The sequence below is a fragment of the Dermacentor andersoni genome, chromosome 5 (assembly GCF_023375885.2).
Source record: "Dermacentor andersoni chromosome 5, qqDerAnde1_hic_scaffold, whole genome shotgun sequence".
NCBI classification, from domain to species: domain Eukaryota; kingdom Metazoa; phylum Arthropoda; class Arachnida; order Ixodida; family Ixodidae; genus Dermacentor; species Dermacentor andersoni.
Genome location: NC_092818.1, coordinates 161,394,933 through 161,412,051, shown reverse-complemented (window position 1 = coordinate 161,412,051; position 17,119 = coordinate 161,394,933). Strand labels below are relative to the sequence as shown.

Genomic DNA, 17,119 nt, shown 5'->3' with positions numbered 1-17,119 from the left:
CATGTCGATGTGTCTTAAGCTGCCCTGACTCCAGATTTAACCTATAAGCAACTAACGCGAACTAGTCAGTCAGTAGTAGTTAATCTTGTTGTGCACATAAGTGGGCATGCCTTTCTCGCGTTTTAGGCTTCGGTATTAACACTGGCAGTTTTAAGCTCAGCTCTCATTTATGACAGCATTCACGTACATCTCCCCCCCCCCTCTATCCACCCGCACTTTGACACCACCTGTTTCACCAATCATACTTCTATTTACCTATGCATTTTACTTTCTCGCCACCTCGCCGCGGCATTCCAGTGGCTATGATGTTGCGCTGTTCGATACCGGCCGGCGAGGCCACATTTCGATGATGTCGAAATGGGGCAATGTGTGACTGACACAACTTCAGCCGGTCACCCTGACATTAAGTAAAGATTAAACATATTGCTACAGACCTTGCATATAATCAATGATTACGTGTAAGCTTTGTAGCACATAACCATAGCAGCCCGCAGGTAAGAGCGCCAACAAGCCCAGAGAGCGGTTCGTCTCCAATACCTGGTGATCCTGCATAAACTGGAGCATCTTGACACGCATGTCCGAACTAGAATCATCGGCAGCACGGCGGTTATCAGCCCCACGATCCTGTCGTCCGCTTCTGTTACCAAGAAGCAACCAGATCGGCTTTAGCGGTCGCATTCGAGACGGCAAGAGACTGCGGCTAGTTGCGTTGGTTCTGCCGCCGCCCGCACGAAGCTGACGAGCTTGCTCAGATCTCAGGCGCTCCACGAAGCGGTAGGTGTCGTAGTCTGGTAGATCCGAGAACTGCCTCGTGAAAGGCGGCATCGTTGTCCTGTGCGTACGCGGGGAAGGCGCACGGGCTGAGCTCAGGGCCACCAGATAGATCAGCGGCAGCATCGCGACCACCGGAGACATTTCGACTTGCGCGAGAGGTGTGGCACTGGGAAAGCCGGGATTTAAACGTTGACGGCTAGGACAAAACCGTGGCCGGATCCACAGACGCAAGCGAAGGGTGCTTCTTCTACTTCTTCCTCTGTTAATGGCTCGCACTTGTTCGAAGTAATGATGCTGATGATGCTGACCGCACACAATTTCGTTAATATACTAACTATCTTTTGCTTTCGAGCCAAGTTTGATGGTAAGCGTAATGCTAAAGGATTGGGGACGCTATAGAGCTCGAAACTCCTTTACACAGGTGCAGTGTAAAATGAACGCATGTCAATATCTGCATCAAATGTTTACTGTCTTTAGCAAAGATGAGGTGATGCCGTCATCTGCGAAGTAAGTGTTTCTGAGCTGCTCCTGCTTGCAGCAGGTCACTCATAAACGAAGGCACTTAAGTTTCCTACATTGAGCGAGAACTAACTTTTTGCATATATCAATGCTGCTTATGGTATACGAAATCTACGTTGCACACGCGTTGTGAGTTCACATCCAAAACATCGATGTGTTTCGCCCAGCCAAACAACTATTAGAAACTTTATTAAACAGACAAAAACTTTATTGAAGACAGGTGACACTAGTTTTGGCATTAGACTTGGCTTTCGCATCACTCAAAGAAAAGAAAGCCTAAATATGTACCTCTAGCAGTTCACCGCGCCAACTACACCGCTTCGCCGACTAAGCTTCTGTACAACTTTTATTAGGCGGTCAGTGTAACCCTTACTTACTCCAGTAACACTTCAACCAGTTACTGCAACCGGGGATGTACCCAGAGATGGTCAGAAAGTTAACCGCTTTGAATAAATTTTTCTTTTCCTTAGACGACTTAGTATGACAAGCGCTGCCATAAAGTCAGGGCAGGATTTTGTGTCATTACATGCTGCAGATGGTGGCACGTTTAGTTGGTCAATCGAGCTGACCACCGAATTTGTACACCATCTCAGTGCGAGTATCACATTAAAGCTTTTTTACATTGAAGTGTTTCTAAAGAACAGAGTGCGTTCGACTTCGAGGACGTGGAGAGGCTGGTGAAGCTATGGGTTTCGCCGACGCCGAAAAGCAGCAGGTGTTCTGTCCGAGGACGAGCTTCTCTCCGTCCGCGAGTTCTTCCGGCAGTTCCTGGTTCAGGGTTTCCGGTAGCGGAAACGTCAGCATAGCCAGCAGGAAGGACATCGTTCCCATAACCACGAGTGGCAGGGACCGCCCAAAATACGTCTGGTGGGGAAAGTACGCATGTATGCAACGCTCAAATCAGTGAGAAATAAGATATTTAAAGGCAATAACTGCATGAATGCAAGAGTGCGGAAACATGACAAAAATAACCGTATATAGCAACACGCCGGCGTGATAAGAATACGGAAGCGAGCTTAGGACATATATGAGACCATTCTGCGGATGCGTTCCAGTCAGCCACTAGCGTTATAAACTGTTATCGAAGTCTAAAAAAAATGAGCTAATCCTTGCTCAACGTTATAACAGTAATAATACTTCGTTGTTTTGGAAAAAGCACTGTTTAAACAAACCGTTCGTTTGATGCGGCCAATCTGTGCGCCTTTAGAACAGCAGCCCTCCGATACAAACCTAATATAAAGGCAAGCTCTACAACATCGGGAACGAGCTCAGCCATCGCTCATGAGCCGCGAAACACTAAGAGGTTGCATATTCATGGCAGTGAGCGGCGTTATTGCTGGCACATCAATTCCTTGCTCTCAAGAAGTTTATTTTCAAGTGAAATGATTCAAGAGCGCGTGGATACTTTTCAACCCTGCCAGAACTGGCTGAAACATGGCGGCAGTGTTTGTCCAGTAATGCGAAAAGTTGAGCTAGTGGGTAATTAATCCTCATACCTTGGTGGTGAAGCAGCGTACTGACAAGGACTAGGCGAACACACACACACAGTGTCGAATACAACAAAAAATTACGGGGTTTTACGTGCCAAAACCACTTTCTGATTATGAGGCACGCCGTAGTGAAGTACTCCGGAAATTTCGGCCACCTGGGGTTCTTTAACGTGCACCTAAATCTAAGTACACGGGTGTTTTCGCATTTTGCCCCCATCGAAATGCGGCCGCCGTGGCCGGGATTCGATCCCGCGACCTCGTCCTCAGCAGCTCAACACCATAGCCACTGAGCAACCACGGCGGGTGTCGAATACACACACTGTCGTGTATTCTTGTATGTCTTCGCCTTGTCCTTGTCAGTGCACTGCTTCCCCACCAAAGTTTTTGTCGCTACGACAAACTTAATCAGACGCTCAGCACCATCTCGCATTCGAAGGTGAAAGAACTCCTTGTACGATACGAAACCAGGCGTTCATGGGAGAAAAACGCAACAGAGGCCCGCATATATACCACAAAGTTCCGCTTACATCCACAACCTTGAAAAAAAAAGTACCGATACATATTTACAAATATTTCTAGTAAATAGGCCTTACTCCTTAGCTTACGTACACTTAAACGGTAATTGTTTTGCTTTAAGATATGCAACCAGTCATTTGGAGATTTAGCCTTAGTCGTAAGTTGGTGTGCCTTGAACAGGCTGGTGAAGTTGATCTTATACGATATACGATCCCATACAGAGCTCCACTTCGTGAAGTGAAGCGAGTCAAGATTTGTGAAAAACATTTTTTAGTTAAATATTCTTGTGTGGCTATATTGCACGTGTCTTCAGTAATCATCGCTGGCGTTGACTGCCACATTTCCGGCAACCACAGAAGAAGGCACACTACCGTTTTTGACACTTGGTGGGAGTCGAACCCACGACCTTTGATGTTAATTACGGCAAAGTTAATTAAGGCACACCTCATTGCGACCGAGTTAATGAAGACACTCAAATCCAACCCCCGACCTTTAGTGGAAGTCGGACCCACGACTTTTGGTGTTAGTTAAGGCGAAGTTCAGACACAGTTAATTAATATAGGGTTAATTAATGCACTCGAACCCACGGCCTTTGATGGGATAAAACAATAGGAAGTAACAACCCATTCGAATGAGAATGTCAAGTAATTTAGTGACTATCTCTAGAGCGCGCAGGCCTTCGCATACATGCTCTATGACGTGTGCTAAAGTGACCGTCAACTTTTCTATCGCTCTATCTTCCTGTCTTGCTGCGCACCACATATCCAGTGGAAGCTTAGCACGCTCAGGGCCTTACAGGGATTCCCCGATTGCTAGCGCTGCTACTTCTGCTATTTCTGCTCTACACGCGGTACGCCTGTGGCGCGGAAGCGCCATGGCTCTGACGTCATCTCCACTGCCGGGGAATAGTGATTCATCTGATAAGGGCCTATGGGCTTTTGTTGCAATTTTTGTCTACATGACGTACATCAGTGCAATACTTTGTGCACACGATCGCTACCATGTAATAATCTACGCACCGCGCTTGAATCACTGAAATGCCCAAATCTTATGAGCGACCGTTTAGGGTCAAACGCGCAAAATGCCCGCACTTACCAGCTGCATGACCTGCGAGCTGAGGAACCTTCCGACCGAGCCGAATGCCTGCCTGATGGCCATGGCCTGCGACCGAACCACCGTCGGATACACCTCGGCTGCGTGCAGATACGCCACGTCGTACGCCATGGTCAGTGCTAGTCTGGCCACCATGGACACCGCAGTGGCGCAGAGGACGGCGTCTGCGACACGGCAAGTTGGCTGTTAGTCCGCACTGAGTAGCGTGAACTTTCATGAAGCTGAAAGCTATGTGGGTGCATCTGCGGTGCAAGGCTGGTGTTTGCAACACGGCCCACTGCCAGTCGGTGCACTGATTTCGGTCTCAAATTATTTGCATCAATATATCGAGAAATGAAAACACGTATACAGCTGCGCTCAAATTTCGCATGAGGGCACATCGTAATTGTCGGACATTTTTTTCATTTGCACGCTCGTAATGCTTACGCATTAAACTCAGTAGGTTGTTGGATATTCTAGTTGCTATGATGTGTGCAAGCTTTAGACAGTCACGCCCGTCCACTTGTTGTTCAGCATCATAAATGCAGTTTATTTTACAATAAAGAAGTGATTTATTTATTTATTTATTTATTTATTTATTTATTTATTTATTTATTTATTTATTTATTTATTTATTTATTTATTTATTTATTGAAGACGACCGAAATCATTTTACAAAGACTGGATGACAACTGCGACACGCAACTGAAAGCAATACGCCAAGTTATGTCTGTCGTCAGGGTAACCGATGCTCGTGAAAGGACGGCGTTAAAATAATAGCGGTGCGTACCCCAAGGTACTGCAACGGCGCAGAAGTAACCCAACGCGGCGCCAATGCAGGCGGTCATCATCACCGGCCTGCGGCCCCAGCGATCAGCCAAAGGAAGTGCTGTCACCGTTGATACGACATCCACCAGATTCACGGCGGTGGTCATGACGAACGGATCTTGGCTTGCGTTGGCTGCATATAGCTGACCAGCCGTGTACACCAGGCAGGCCAAGGTCCTGCAATTATCGATCGACAGAGAAAGACTTTATTTACGGAAGGAGAACAAAAATTCACTGTTTTGTAAGTAACGGTGTAATCCTTTTCCTTACGCACAGTACCAACTACACCTCCTTAAGACCTTCATATATGGCCTAATTCTTATGCTACTGTAGAAAGGTATTTTGTTCCCGCGGCCATGCATATTTACCTGCACGGAAATTGTAGCATGACTATATGATAGCAGGAAAATTACATGCCTGGAATAGCAGGAAGCACAATGGTATTCATATGAAATCATACGTATGATCATTCCGTCCAATAAGATCTTAACATACAAATAAATATATGCACCTTCATGGCCGCAGTTTTGGAACGTAGTGTGAGCTAAGTCTGCACGTATACTTATGGGTCATTCTATTCTGTATCTCCATAAACGACGGAGATGGATGGATGGATGGACGGACGGACGGACGGACGGACGGACGGACGGACGGACGGGATGGGATGGGATGGGATGGGATGGGATGGATGGACGGACGGACGGACGTCATTGTGGTGTTTTTGGCAATGAGCTCGCTGACAGTGAGGCAAGATCGCCGTCCTCTTCCTCTGATGAAGTACGGATTGCCTACTCGCGACCTGACACCAACTCCATGATTAATGCACTCATGCAGGACCTTACAAAAGCTTACAGAGCCCACTATGACAACATTCACAGACGTCTACACATGATTGACCCAGACGGTAAATTCTGTTTGCCCCCGAAGCTTACACGGAGCAAAACATCATTGCTACACAGGATTCGGCTCGGCGTTGCTTTCGCTCGTCGCTACGCGCACCTCATCGGCCAATCGAACAGCCCTAATTGTGATCACTGCCACACGTCTGAAACACTGCAACACTTACTGCGCGACTGCCCAGCATATATGCTGGAGCGAAGGACGTTAGAAAGTTTCTTAGCCAGCGTTGGCAGGCAACCACTGTCGGAGGAAGCTATCCTCGGCCCATGGCCTGACACCGCAATTTCAATACGTGCAACAAATGTATTGTTAAAGTTTCTGCAGGACACCAAGCTCGACGAGCGGCTCTAGCAAGACAACTGTCTCATGTACATAAGCACTCACCACTTCTCTTATCATCATCATCCATCCCACTACTTTCACTCCCCTTCCCTCTTCCCCAGTGCAGAGTAGCAGACTAGAGCGCTCTAGCTCAGGTCGACCTCTCTGTCTTTCCTATCAATACATCCAATTCAATTCAAATTTAAGAAATTAGTTTTAAGAAATTTAAGAAATTCTCCAAGAGCTGCAGCGCCACTGGTGGTGATAAGGTTGCCAGCTCTCGTGTGGGTACAGGTGGGACCAAGGGCGGTTGGAGAACAGGAAGTAGGTGGCTGGCAACGACCGACCATGTCATTGTCAGGAGCCCGCAATCTGCACGTCTAAGGAATTTTCGTAATTGTTTTTCATTCTTACTGTGTCGCGATTTAAAACGAGGCACAGTATACTTGCTGATGACCCAGCTACCAATATAGGTACAGGCACTGCGAACGGTTAGGGTCTACAACAGAACTAGAACTACGACAAAATCGAAATCGCGTTTACGTTCATGGCACTGCAACAGCAGTCAAAAAAGAACAGTGTGCAAGCGAGCTGTCGCACGTTATATAGAGGAAATTTGATTTATTGATTGTTTTTCAGTACGAAAAAAGCAGCAGTCGGGACATTTGGCCGTCTATACAGGGTCAAGTCGGAACTCCAGGCAATTATTCAGAAGTCGTGGCTGTACAGGCAAATTTGCAACGGTTGGCAACCCCAGCTATCGAGCATAAATCACCTATGTAATCACAGAGTACTTACCGTCACCAACACTTTTCTGTCTTTCTCTTTTTACGCCCATTTTCGTTCTCCAGTGCTGCGTGTCGAGGTAGAGCTTCGATTCAGGCCGATCTCTCGGCTTTTCTATCATAATGAATGTTCTCCCTCTCCCTCACTTTTTCGTAGCAGCTGTGTCCACGCGCACAGTTGACGTAGCTGTCGACGCGTCGCAGATGTCATTACTACTCACCAGCAGGCCAGGGTGAGGATGAAGTTTTTGCGAAGGTTGCTGGTCTTCAACATGTCCATCACGGAATGCTTGCTCTTGTCCGTTTGCTGCAAATCCGAGAACTGCAAACAAACAAAGTAAGCAATTCGGATGACCATCTGAAAGTACCTGATCACGCTTGTTGAGGTTGTGGCTTAGGCTAGCTGGTTCACGGCACGAAAGTAGGGGGACAGCGCAAGATTGACGGACTCGGCTCTCAAGGTATATGTGTGGCCACGTGTCACAAAATTTCAAAAATCAGTTGTAAGTCAACACGTCATCCCTCCTTTCTTCGTCTTATGTTCCGTCAATTTTGCGATGTCCCCCTACTTTCGTATCTGATAAAGTCGTTCTCTATCTCTTTCTCTATCCGATCTTCTTAGGAGATAGAAAGGTGCGCAGAGTTTTCAGCGTTTTCAGGTATTCAGGTATGCATGTATTCGCTTGTCTAATTGGGTTGCTCACGAAAAAAAATGACACGAGCGCGACAACGAAATTGCGAAAGAAACAAATTATAAAATGGTTACATTGACTAATGTGAAACAAAGGTACCATCGGTTTCCCTCTGGGAAAAATGGTACATCGAATGAGGAAGTTTGAGGAAACAACTCTGACGTATCCCCACCTATGACAAATAATGTCTCCAATTTTGTGGCTCCTTAAGTTTGCAGGAACTCTTGCACGATAATCTTTTTTTAGATCAGCGTGATCCTCCAGAACTTTTTCGGCCCAACGGACACTTTATTGCGATTAAGTACATCAGGTGCCGGTTTCGTGCCGGACATAAGAATAAAGCCTGGTTATTCCTCTTAAAGCATACAACCCTGAACTTACAATCTAACTCAGGATAGACAGAGCTCACGTACCTGAAATTTTTGTAGGAATTCCTCTGACAGAACCTTACCATTGACCTTGGCAACCATGAGAACGATTTTCTTGGCTCGATCCTGTTTGCCGTGGGACACTAGCCAGCGTATGGATTCGGGTAGGAATCTGCGAGAAGAACACGACGTGCTGGAATGTCGTATGTGAAATAGGTTTGTTGTTTTGGGGCCACAACAACAAAAGAACAGAGTCCTGTTCATATGTAAGGTCAGTTCATTATTGTCCGGGCATTCGGAGCGCTACGTAACGGCAAAGGGAGGACAAAATTGACGCCGCTAGTATAGAGTAGCGTAAAAAACGTTTAATGGCTCTGTCGCCTAAAAACTTTTCAGGTATGGTCAACTCGTGAAGTCTGTGCAGCCATACCTGAGTGTCACTTTCCTTAGTAAATAGAAAATGCTTCGAGAGGCAACTTATGATTTCATCTGATGCATGACATACGTTGTCTTTGGTCGTGGTAACGTTATCACTGCACGGACACTTAACCTTGAGCTTGGCAGTGAGACCTTTCTCGCCAGAATTTAAGCTCTTCAAACTCCGTGAGAGCAAAACCGCAATGAAGTGGAAGTTCTGAGTTCGCCTGGAGCAACTCGAGAGTCATCGTCCGCGGAACGATGTCGGGTGCATTCAGTCTCGTCATCGTTGTCGCAATCCCACAAGATTATATTAAAATCGCAAGATGATCTGAAAGAAGTTAGCTGCAGTAAGGAACTACATTCCAAAGTTTATTACCAGGTTCTCACAACGCAGTCTAACAACCGCCCGCAGGTAAGAGGTACCCGAAATGAAACTCCGCTGCACCTCTTCGCAGGTGGCCTCTATGAGCAAAGATCAGGGTTGGCGCTCCAAAACCTCAAACTTCTGTAGCCGACTGAGACTGTCGCTTCTTTAAACTGTTCATTTGCGTTTCTTTCTTCGAAAGCAAGCCTGTAATAAAACGTGGATTCAGAAATATGCAAGCTTACAAGCAACAAACCATGGCGAAAAGGGGCACAGCAGCCGAGGCAACTGTCAAAGTACGCCAGTTAAAGAGAAGAACGGCCAACCATGGAAACGCCGCGCCGACAATCGGGTAGGACAGCTGAAAGCCGGTCAGCACCATCATACGAAGCTTGGGGGCCACGAACTCCACCACTGCGGTTATTGAAGAGAGAGAGAAAGACAAGAAAATATAGGGAGGTTAACCAGAAAACATCTCCGGTTGGCTACCCTGTACCGGGGAGGGGGAAAGCGATCAGATAGATGAGAGAAAAAGAATACGAAAATAAAAATAAATACACCCAATTCAGAACTATTTTTGTGGGTGCTGTACAACACAACCTGCGAAGGCGTTGCCTAATGTTACAGAGTGTCAACGTCCCACTGATACATTCTACGTCACACAGTGCACAGTCACAACTTGACGCAACTTGTCACATATGTATGACATTATCTTGATGACATTTCTAACACATGATGACATTATCTATGGATGAGCGCCCACACCGGAAGACAGCCATATCATCTGCGTACACGTTGCAATTTTCCAGGTACCATTCCAGGCGCGCCAAAAGAACTATTTCCATTATTTTTCTGATGCAACTGGCCAGCGCGACGAGACGTTACGATGACAAATCTAATGGTTATTTACCATTTTTAAGAAGTGGAACTAAGCAGCTGCATTTACATTCACATGGAACGAAGCCGTTGCGCCAAGACTCGTAATGTTATTGCAGCATGGTTAGTTCGGCAATCTTGGGCGATTATAGAAGAATGAACGATAAGAGATAGGGTTAGATCCAGGCTGTTTGACTGTTGGGCCTTTGGAAGTAATCATCTGATGACACATCCATTGAAGATTCTTTCCAGGCCACTCGTAAATTGATTTATCTCAAATAATATGACCCAGTGCAAAAGCAGATCCCATAAACACACATTTCCATCGCACACAGGATTAATACCTCGTTCATTCCTAATTGGTTAACGCCATGTTGCCAGTAACCAATGTATTTCGGAACCTGGTGACCATCGTCTCGATAGGTTCATCGTAACCTTACGAACGTCAGCACACTCAGCTGCAGTGCGTTACCGAGGCAAGTGTGACACCAAGGCTTAGAGGGCGCGCCTACTGCACATCGAGTTCATGCTTACGCTCGTAAGAGCACAGCCAAACCAGCAGTGTGGAAGTGTATTAGATGTGCTGTGGAGAAAGTAGAGCCCGACATATGCGTCCATGCATGGGAGTGGGTAGATCTCTGTTGTCAAGGCTTGATGTTCATATAGGCTTAACAGAAGGCAACAACTTGCAACAATGCTTCAGAGATCTCGGAATACATTATCATCCAATCTCTCCGACACGTCTAAAAGCGTGTATGTCTTATTTCTACAATTGATTTGTTAGGAACATAATCACTCGAACTAATATTTACTTTCTTCACTTAAACCAAGCTGCCAAATAAATAATTTTAAATGCTTAAGCATTTCTGTGCTTACCCAATGAGAAAACCGTCCCTCCGTCCGTCCGTCCAGTAAGACGACCGCGTTCGAGATAGCGTCCGCAGCAGCGAGCGAATTCTCGCTTCAACGCCAACGAAGCGGCGAGAACACCGCGGACCACAGCGCTCACGGAGCTCTCAGCACACGCCTCCCTCTGCCACTTTCGCAGATCGCTTCCAAATTACAGGCCAGTGCGCCCATCTTCAACACTAAGCGGTGCGAATACAGCGCGCCAGGCTTGAGTGGTCGGCACTGTTTGTCGGCATCGCAGATCGCTTTCAAGGTGCGGTCCGCGCGGCGGTGCGATACGAAGCCGCCGCCTGAGTACGTTCGGTTACGGTGCGTAATGGTTCGGCGCGGATGGATAAGGCGCGAAAGAGCGATAACGCCTTGTAATAATCGGAACGCCATCAGCGCACCTGGCGCCGCCACCTGCAGCACTTTGCGTCATCAGTGCTCCTTGAACCGCCATCGGCACCAGTTTGTGTCGCTACTGCGCTGTCATCAGTACTGGCTTGATCAAGTTTCATAGCATTGATAATGACATCGGGCTGCGTGGGGATGAGTGACACAATGCCTCCGCGCACTTAGACAACTCCCAGAGGAGTTCCAGCACGAATTTTTTTTACCCAAGCTTCTTATTCCGTGAATACAGATCTGCGGAATTTTAAGCTCTATAATTAAACGAACATCATCATCATCATCATCATCAGCCTGATTACGCCCACTGCAGGGCAAAGGCCTCTCCCATACTTCTCCAACTACCCCGGTCATGTACTAATTGTGGCCATGTTGACCCTCCAAACTTCCTAATCTCATCTGCCCACCTAACTTTCTGTCGCCCCCTGCTACGCTTCCCTTCCCTCGGAATCCAGTCCGTAACCCTTAATGACCATCGGTTATCTTCCCTCCTCATTACATGTCCTGCCCATGCCCATTTCTTTTTCTTGATTTCAACTAAGATGTCATTAACGCGCGTTTGTTCCCTCACCCAATCTGCTCTTTTCTTATCCCTTAACGTTACACCTATCATTCTTCTTTCCATAGCTCGTTGCGTCGTCCTCAATTTAAGTAGAACCCTTTTCGTAAGCCTCCAGGTTTCTGCCCCGTACGTGAGTACTGGTAAGACACAGCTGTTATACACTTTTCTCTTGAGGGATAATGGCAACCTGCTGTTCATGATCTGCGAATGCCTGCCAAACGCACCCCAGCCCATTCTTATTCTTCTGATTATTTCACTCTCATGATCTGGATCAGCAGTCACTACCTGTCCTAAGTAGATGTATTCTCTTACCACTTCCAGTGCCTCGCTACCTATCGTAAACTGCTGTTCCCTTCCGAGACTGTTAAACATTACTTTAGTTTTCTGCAGATTCATTTTTAGTCCCACCCTTCTGCTCTGCCTCTCCAGATCAGTGAGCATGTATTGCAGTTGGTCCCATGAGTTACTAAGCAAGGCAATATCATCAGCGAAGCGCAAGTTACTAAGGTATTCTCCATTTACTCTTATCCCCAATTCTTCCCAATCCAGGTCTCTGAATACCTCCTGTAAACACGCTGTGAATAGCATTGGAGAGATCGTATCTCCCTGCCTGACGCCTTTCTTTATTGGGATTTTGTTGCTTTCTTTATGGAGGACTATGGTGGCTGTGGAGTCGCTATAGATATCTTTCAGTATTTTTACATACGGCTCGTCTACACCCTGATTCCGCAATGCCTCCATGACTGCTGAGGTTTCGACTGAATCAAACGCTTTCTCGTAATCAATGAAAGCTATATATAATGGTTGGTTATATTCCGCACATTTCTCTATCACCTGATTGATAGTGTGAATATGATCTATTGTTGAGTAGCCTTTACGGAATCCTGCCTGGTCCTTTGGTTGACGGAAGTCTAAGGTGTTCCGGATTCTGTTTGCAATTACCTTAGTAAATACTTTGTAGGCAACGGACAGTAAGCTGATCGGTCTATAATTTTTCAAGTCTTTGGCGTCGCCTTTCTCATCAAACGAACAAATTGAACTAAATGGCAACAGGGTACGATTACGTACAGCCCCAACTAAGGAACAAAGACGAGGACAGTATTTGCGATATTGTGAGTGACCCTGAATTCCCAAACAAACCAAATGATCAGAATAGCTTTTACCTTTAAGACATTCGTTTAAGATCGATTAGTGACAGTATAAACGGCATAGCGCTCACCGAGCACGAAAGGAGTGATGCTGAGGGTAAGCATCACGAGACCTAAGCATACTCGACTGACGAGGAAGTGCGCGAAGCCCGTCGTGAAGAAAGTGTACAGGCCGGCTACCCCACACAGCAAGTTCACAGCGGCGATCACCGGAACACGGCCAACCCTGCATCACAGAAGTACGTTCACGGTTGGAAAAGAAAAGCTGCTCGTCACGTAAAGCCATTGACAGCAACTGCACACGATACGTGCTGCGTGCTGCAGAGAATCACTTGTGTGTCCTCAGCAACGATCAACCAACCAAACAATCAATCTTGAAATTTTCGACGGAGTTCAAAAAGCCCAGAAAGAAACAATACCTGTCTTTTTTTCTTTGAAGCAAAAAGTTACAATCAACACACTCGGTAATGTGTCCGGATGACACGAACGTAAGAGACATCCTGTTTGCTGAAAGCCCGCATATCAGATCGACAGTTACGGTACTTCGTATATACAATACGGAGAAAATGAACAGCTACGCGTAGCGGTGACTTAAATGAGGGGTTGTACGGGTTGCGGGCTGTCATGTGAGACCCCTTATTGCTGTTTATTTGACAAAGCTCAATGTATGTTCTTTTTTCTTATTGTTATTTATTTTTGTTTTGCTACTAGGTACTTTGTGCTGCAAACCTACGAAAACGCATATGCAAGCATATGCAGAGGAAAGTGAAACACAAGTTTATATATATTTTTTAAATGGCACGAGTGCTGGATTGCCTCCAATACACGGTTACCTCTTGTATCACATTGTAAAAAGTAAATCGGGAAAATCATTTCAGCTATATACAGATAAGTGAGCCTTTTGAGGCACCGTCATGACGTCGTTTGCTTAGAATTGCACAGCACGATTTCGATCCACAATATTTCTCTCACGCAACACGGAGTCACCGACTCGGACCGTTGCATCTGGTATTAGGTTCCTCTCCCGCCGATCGCCATTACAATTAACGGCCACCAAAGTCGACCATGCGAGCCTTACGTAACAGAAATTTAATGCATCTGGGCACATGTTTACACAACGCAAATGCGCCAATATTTGAGCTCACTTGTCTGTCAAATATCCGCAGATGAGGACACCAACAATAGAACACATCCAGAACGTTGTGTCAGCCACGTACGCTTTCCAGTGGTTCTCGCACACCCAGTCGTACTGTAGGGAAATAAGAGTGGCGTTGTGGGGGGAAGAGGGAGAATGAAAAGATAGCTTGCTTCATTGCTTGCTTGCTTGCTAGCTTCGTCAACGAAAGACGCCTTCAACCTTCGGAATTCTCAACACTTGTAGGCAATCGCCTACCTGCTATATCGTAAAGTTTGTAGATTGAATGGCCAACTTACTAAAACAACGATTTCTCAGATATTATGTTGAGTCGCGCAGAGAACAAATGTCTCTCTAATTAATGGCTTAGAAGCCTCCGCCCTTCGATACATATCATACATTGAAGGCTGATGAGAAGTTGCAGTTAGCGCTGTTACAACATAGTGAATCGAGATCTATATGTGCTCGCAAAAAAAAAATGCGGAAAACAGGTTTATACGATATTTTCTATTATTATCATTACGGATACTTTTAACGTAAAGCATAAATATGGTCATGTTTTCATGTACCGACCGCACATACAGATTGCCTCGGGTCCTCCAAAGACATCGTACGAAGCATCAGGTGTCTCATGTAGCGTCGTCGAGCGGAAATACGGGCGGGAAGAAAGGGAGTGGACAGGACAGGCGCGTCTGTCCTGTCCACTCCGTTTCTTCCCGCCCGTATTTCCGCTCAACGACACTACATGACGCACCAACGGGCACTACGGTGTGCGCATCAGATGTTTTTTCACAAGTAGAAACGTTCTTGTTTTCAAGAAAACTTAGGAAATTTCGACAACGCACCGTATTATTGTGCCCGTGTTGACTCGATTGAATTTAACACATACCTTCTGCTTTCTCTCTAAGCACCCACAAACATTGCAACTCATTTATGTGCTATACATTGAAGTATAAGTTTGTTTCTTTTGTAGTAACGTCGATGATAGAAGCTATAGGACCACAAGTGAAGAGCCTCACTCATTTCCTGATGTTTCATCGAGAAGGCTTGTCCTTGTAAAGTTGAGTTGGCAAAAGCAACCACGGTGGAAATGTGTGTATGCACATGAATCAGTACATGCAGTGGTGAGTAGCATGGCAGGAGCCACCTAAATATGTACTGATTACATCTGCGTAGAGTGTAAACATTTTCGACGAGGCCAGAAGCTCAACAAGAAAGTTACTTCGCTCGTAGAGTTCGAACACATAGTTCAGGAGTAACTTCCGTTTGATGACTAACCGGCTGTTCTTTTTTCATATTGATTTCGCTGTTTGACTATCGACAAGAAACACCAATGTGCCAAAGTGTCTAATTCAAGCGAAAGTAGTTCAATAAGCGCCTCATATTATATCGAAACGCACAAAATATAAATAACACTTTAGTTACGACTAAGTTTTAGACAATTTAATTGTTTGAGTAAACGAACTAAAAAAACTCACGCCAGAAATACTGCGCGCTGTTTTCGGTGGGTAAGTAACAAGGTGTACATTCGTCGAACACTTTGCGACGGTTGCTTTTGTACACTTCCATTTTCATTTGTTTTCCCCCTGCCATGTTATGTGCAGGGTCTATAAAGAAATCAAAGAAAATATTTTACCTTCTCTGTATGTAACTTAATTACTGTGTATGCATATGTAGCTTTAAATTGAGCTGCTTACTGAGAACCTGTACACAAGTTGTTTTGCAAACACCACTTGGTCATCATTCTCGGTTGCGTCTGAACGGTTTTCTTTCTTTAAAGGGTCTATTCAATTAAAGATGTCGTAGGTTTTGTCTTTCTTCGATATGTCATGGAAATAAACGCAACTGAATAATCAAGCAATTAATGCATTGAAGAACGGTAGTTAATCGGGTTAACACTTTATTCGACGCCTAGTCATGAGCAACATATTTGTAAACAATGATCCCTTTCGCTTCGCCCTGCTCAAGCGGCCAACTAAGTGCAGAAAGGAAAGAATGGGAAGTAACCTCTGACACGACGGTGGGGTAAATTAGGGAGTAGTCGTACTCCCACCCGTAAATGCAGTTCATCGTCTGGGAATCAGCGTCGCCGCCGGTTGTCCCATTCCAGTAATTGTTTTCTGAGCGCCGCAGCAACCTGCATTAACAAAAAAAAAAAAAAAAAACAAGTTCTTCGTGCAGGCGATGTGCGTCATCATACGCTGACTGAAACGTGGCCAGCGGCGTCACTCCTTCAACAAATGCAATCAAGATTATTTTTCATACCGTGCTATCGTGTCGTTCGGATGGTACATGCGACATCGGCTGAAGCTTCCATCGTCCTCGCGAGGTAGCGCCGCCTGCAAGATCAGGTCTCGAGCGTATGACGCGTTTCCAAGCAGCTGCCCGTAGAGCTGTTGGGGCAGTCTACAGTGGTGCGGGGGCACCAGAAGGCTGAACACGTGCGCGAACAGCGGCATCACACGAACAGGTGCCACCAGCACACACAGGTAGATGATCAGCAGGTACTGGAATGGCCCGAAATCACCGGAAGCTCGGAGGGCTTCTTCGGGCAGCATGACGTATAGTCGAATGGCGGCGATTCTACGCAACAGAAAACGAGTCATCATAAGACGATGATATAAATAAATGCTATTGAACGCCTCATTTACCAAGTGATCTATGATGAATCAGGGATTCTGGCTACTTGTAGCGAAAACATGAAATTTAACAACTTACTTTGCCCCATATATCTGAAGAATATGTCGCTTCCACGCAGATATTTACTCACGGGTCTGTGTCAACAACGACTTCAACCGAGGCATTCGTAATAACGATAATGAAGATCAGTAAGCGCTTCCATCTCGACCACCAAACTACAACGGCCACGGAAATTGTTGCCATTCAGGAGGCAATTAGGCATATATCGATGGAGCTGCATCAGACTTGGACTATATTTTGCTGTTCCAAGCCGGCACATCAAGTGATCGATTCTACACTTAGACGAGGACGTTACTTGCTCAAGAGGTAATCGAATCACACGACGCCGCC

General features: G+C 46.0%; 1 protein-coding gene across 1 annotated transcript; it reads right to left on the bottom strand.

Annotated features, from left to right (window-relative positions):
• Positions 1-1,485: 1,485 nt before the first annotated feature.
• On the bottom strand, positions 1,486-17,119 carry LOC126531523 (organic cation/carnitine transporter 2-like). The gene is made up of 10 exons (XM_072288380.1): positions 16,345-17,119; positions 16,004-16,228; positions 14,100-14,203; positions 13,026-13,180; positions 9,315-9,483; positions 8,331-8,457; positions 7,447-7,547; positions 5,182-5,396; positions 4,395-4,576; positions 1,486-2,157 (listed from the first exon to the last, which is right to left on the bottom strand). The coding sequence occupies exons 1-10, from the start codon at positions 16,696-16,698 to the stop codon at positions 1,927-1,929; spliced, it is 1,863 nt and encodes a 620-aa protein (XP_072144481.1). The 5' UTR covers positions 16,699-17,119; the 3' UTR covers positions 1,486-1,926.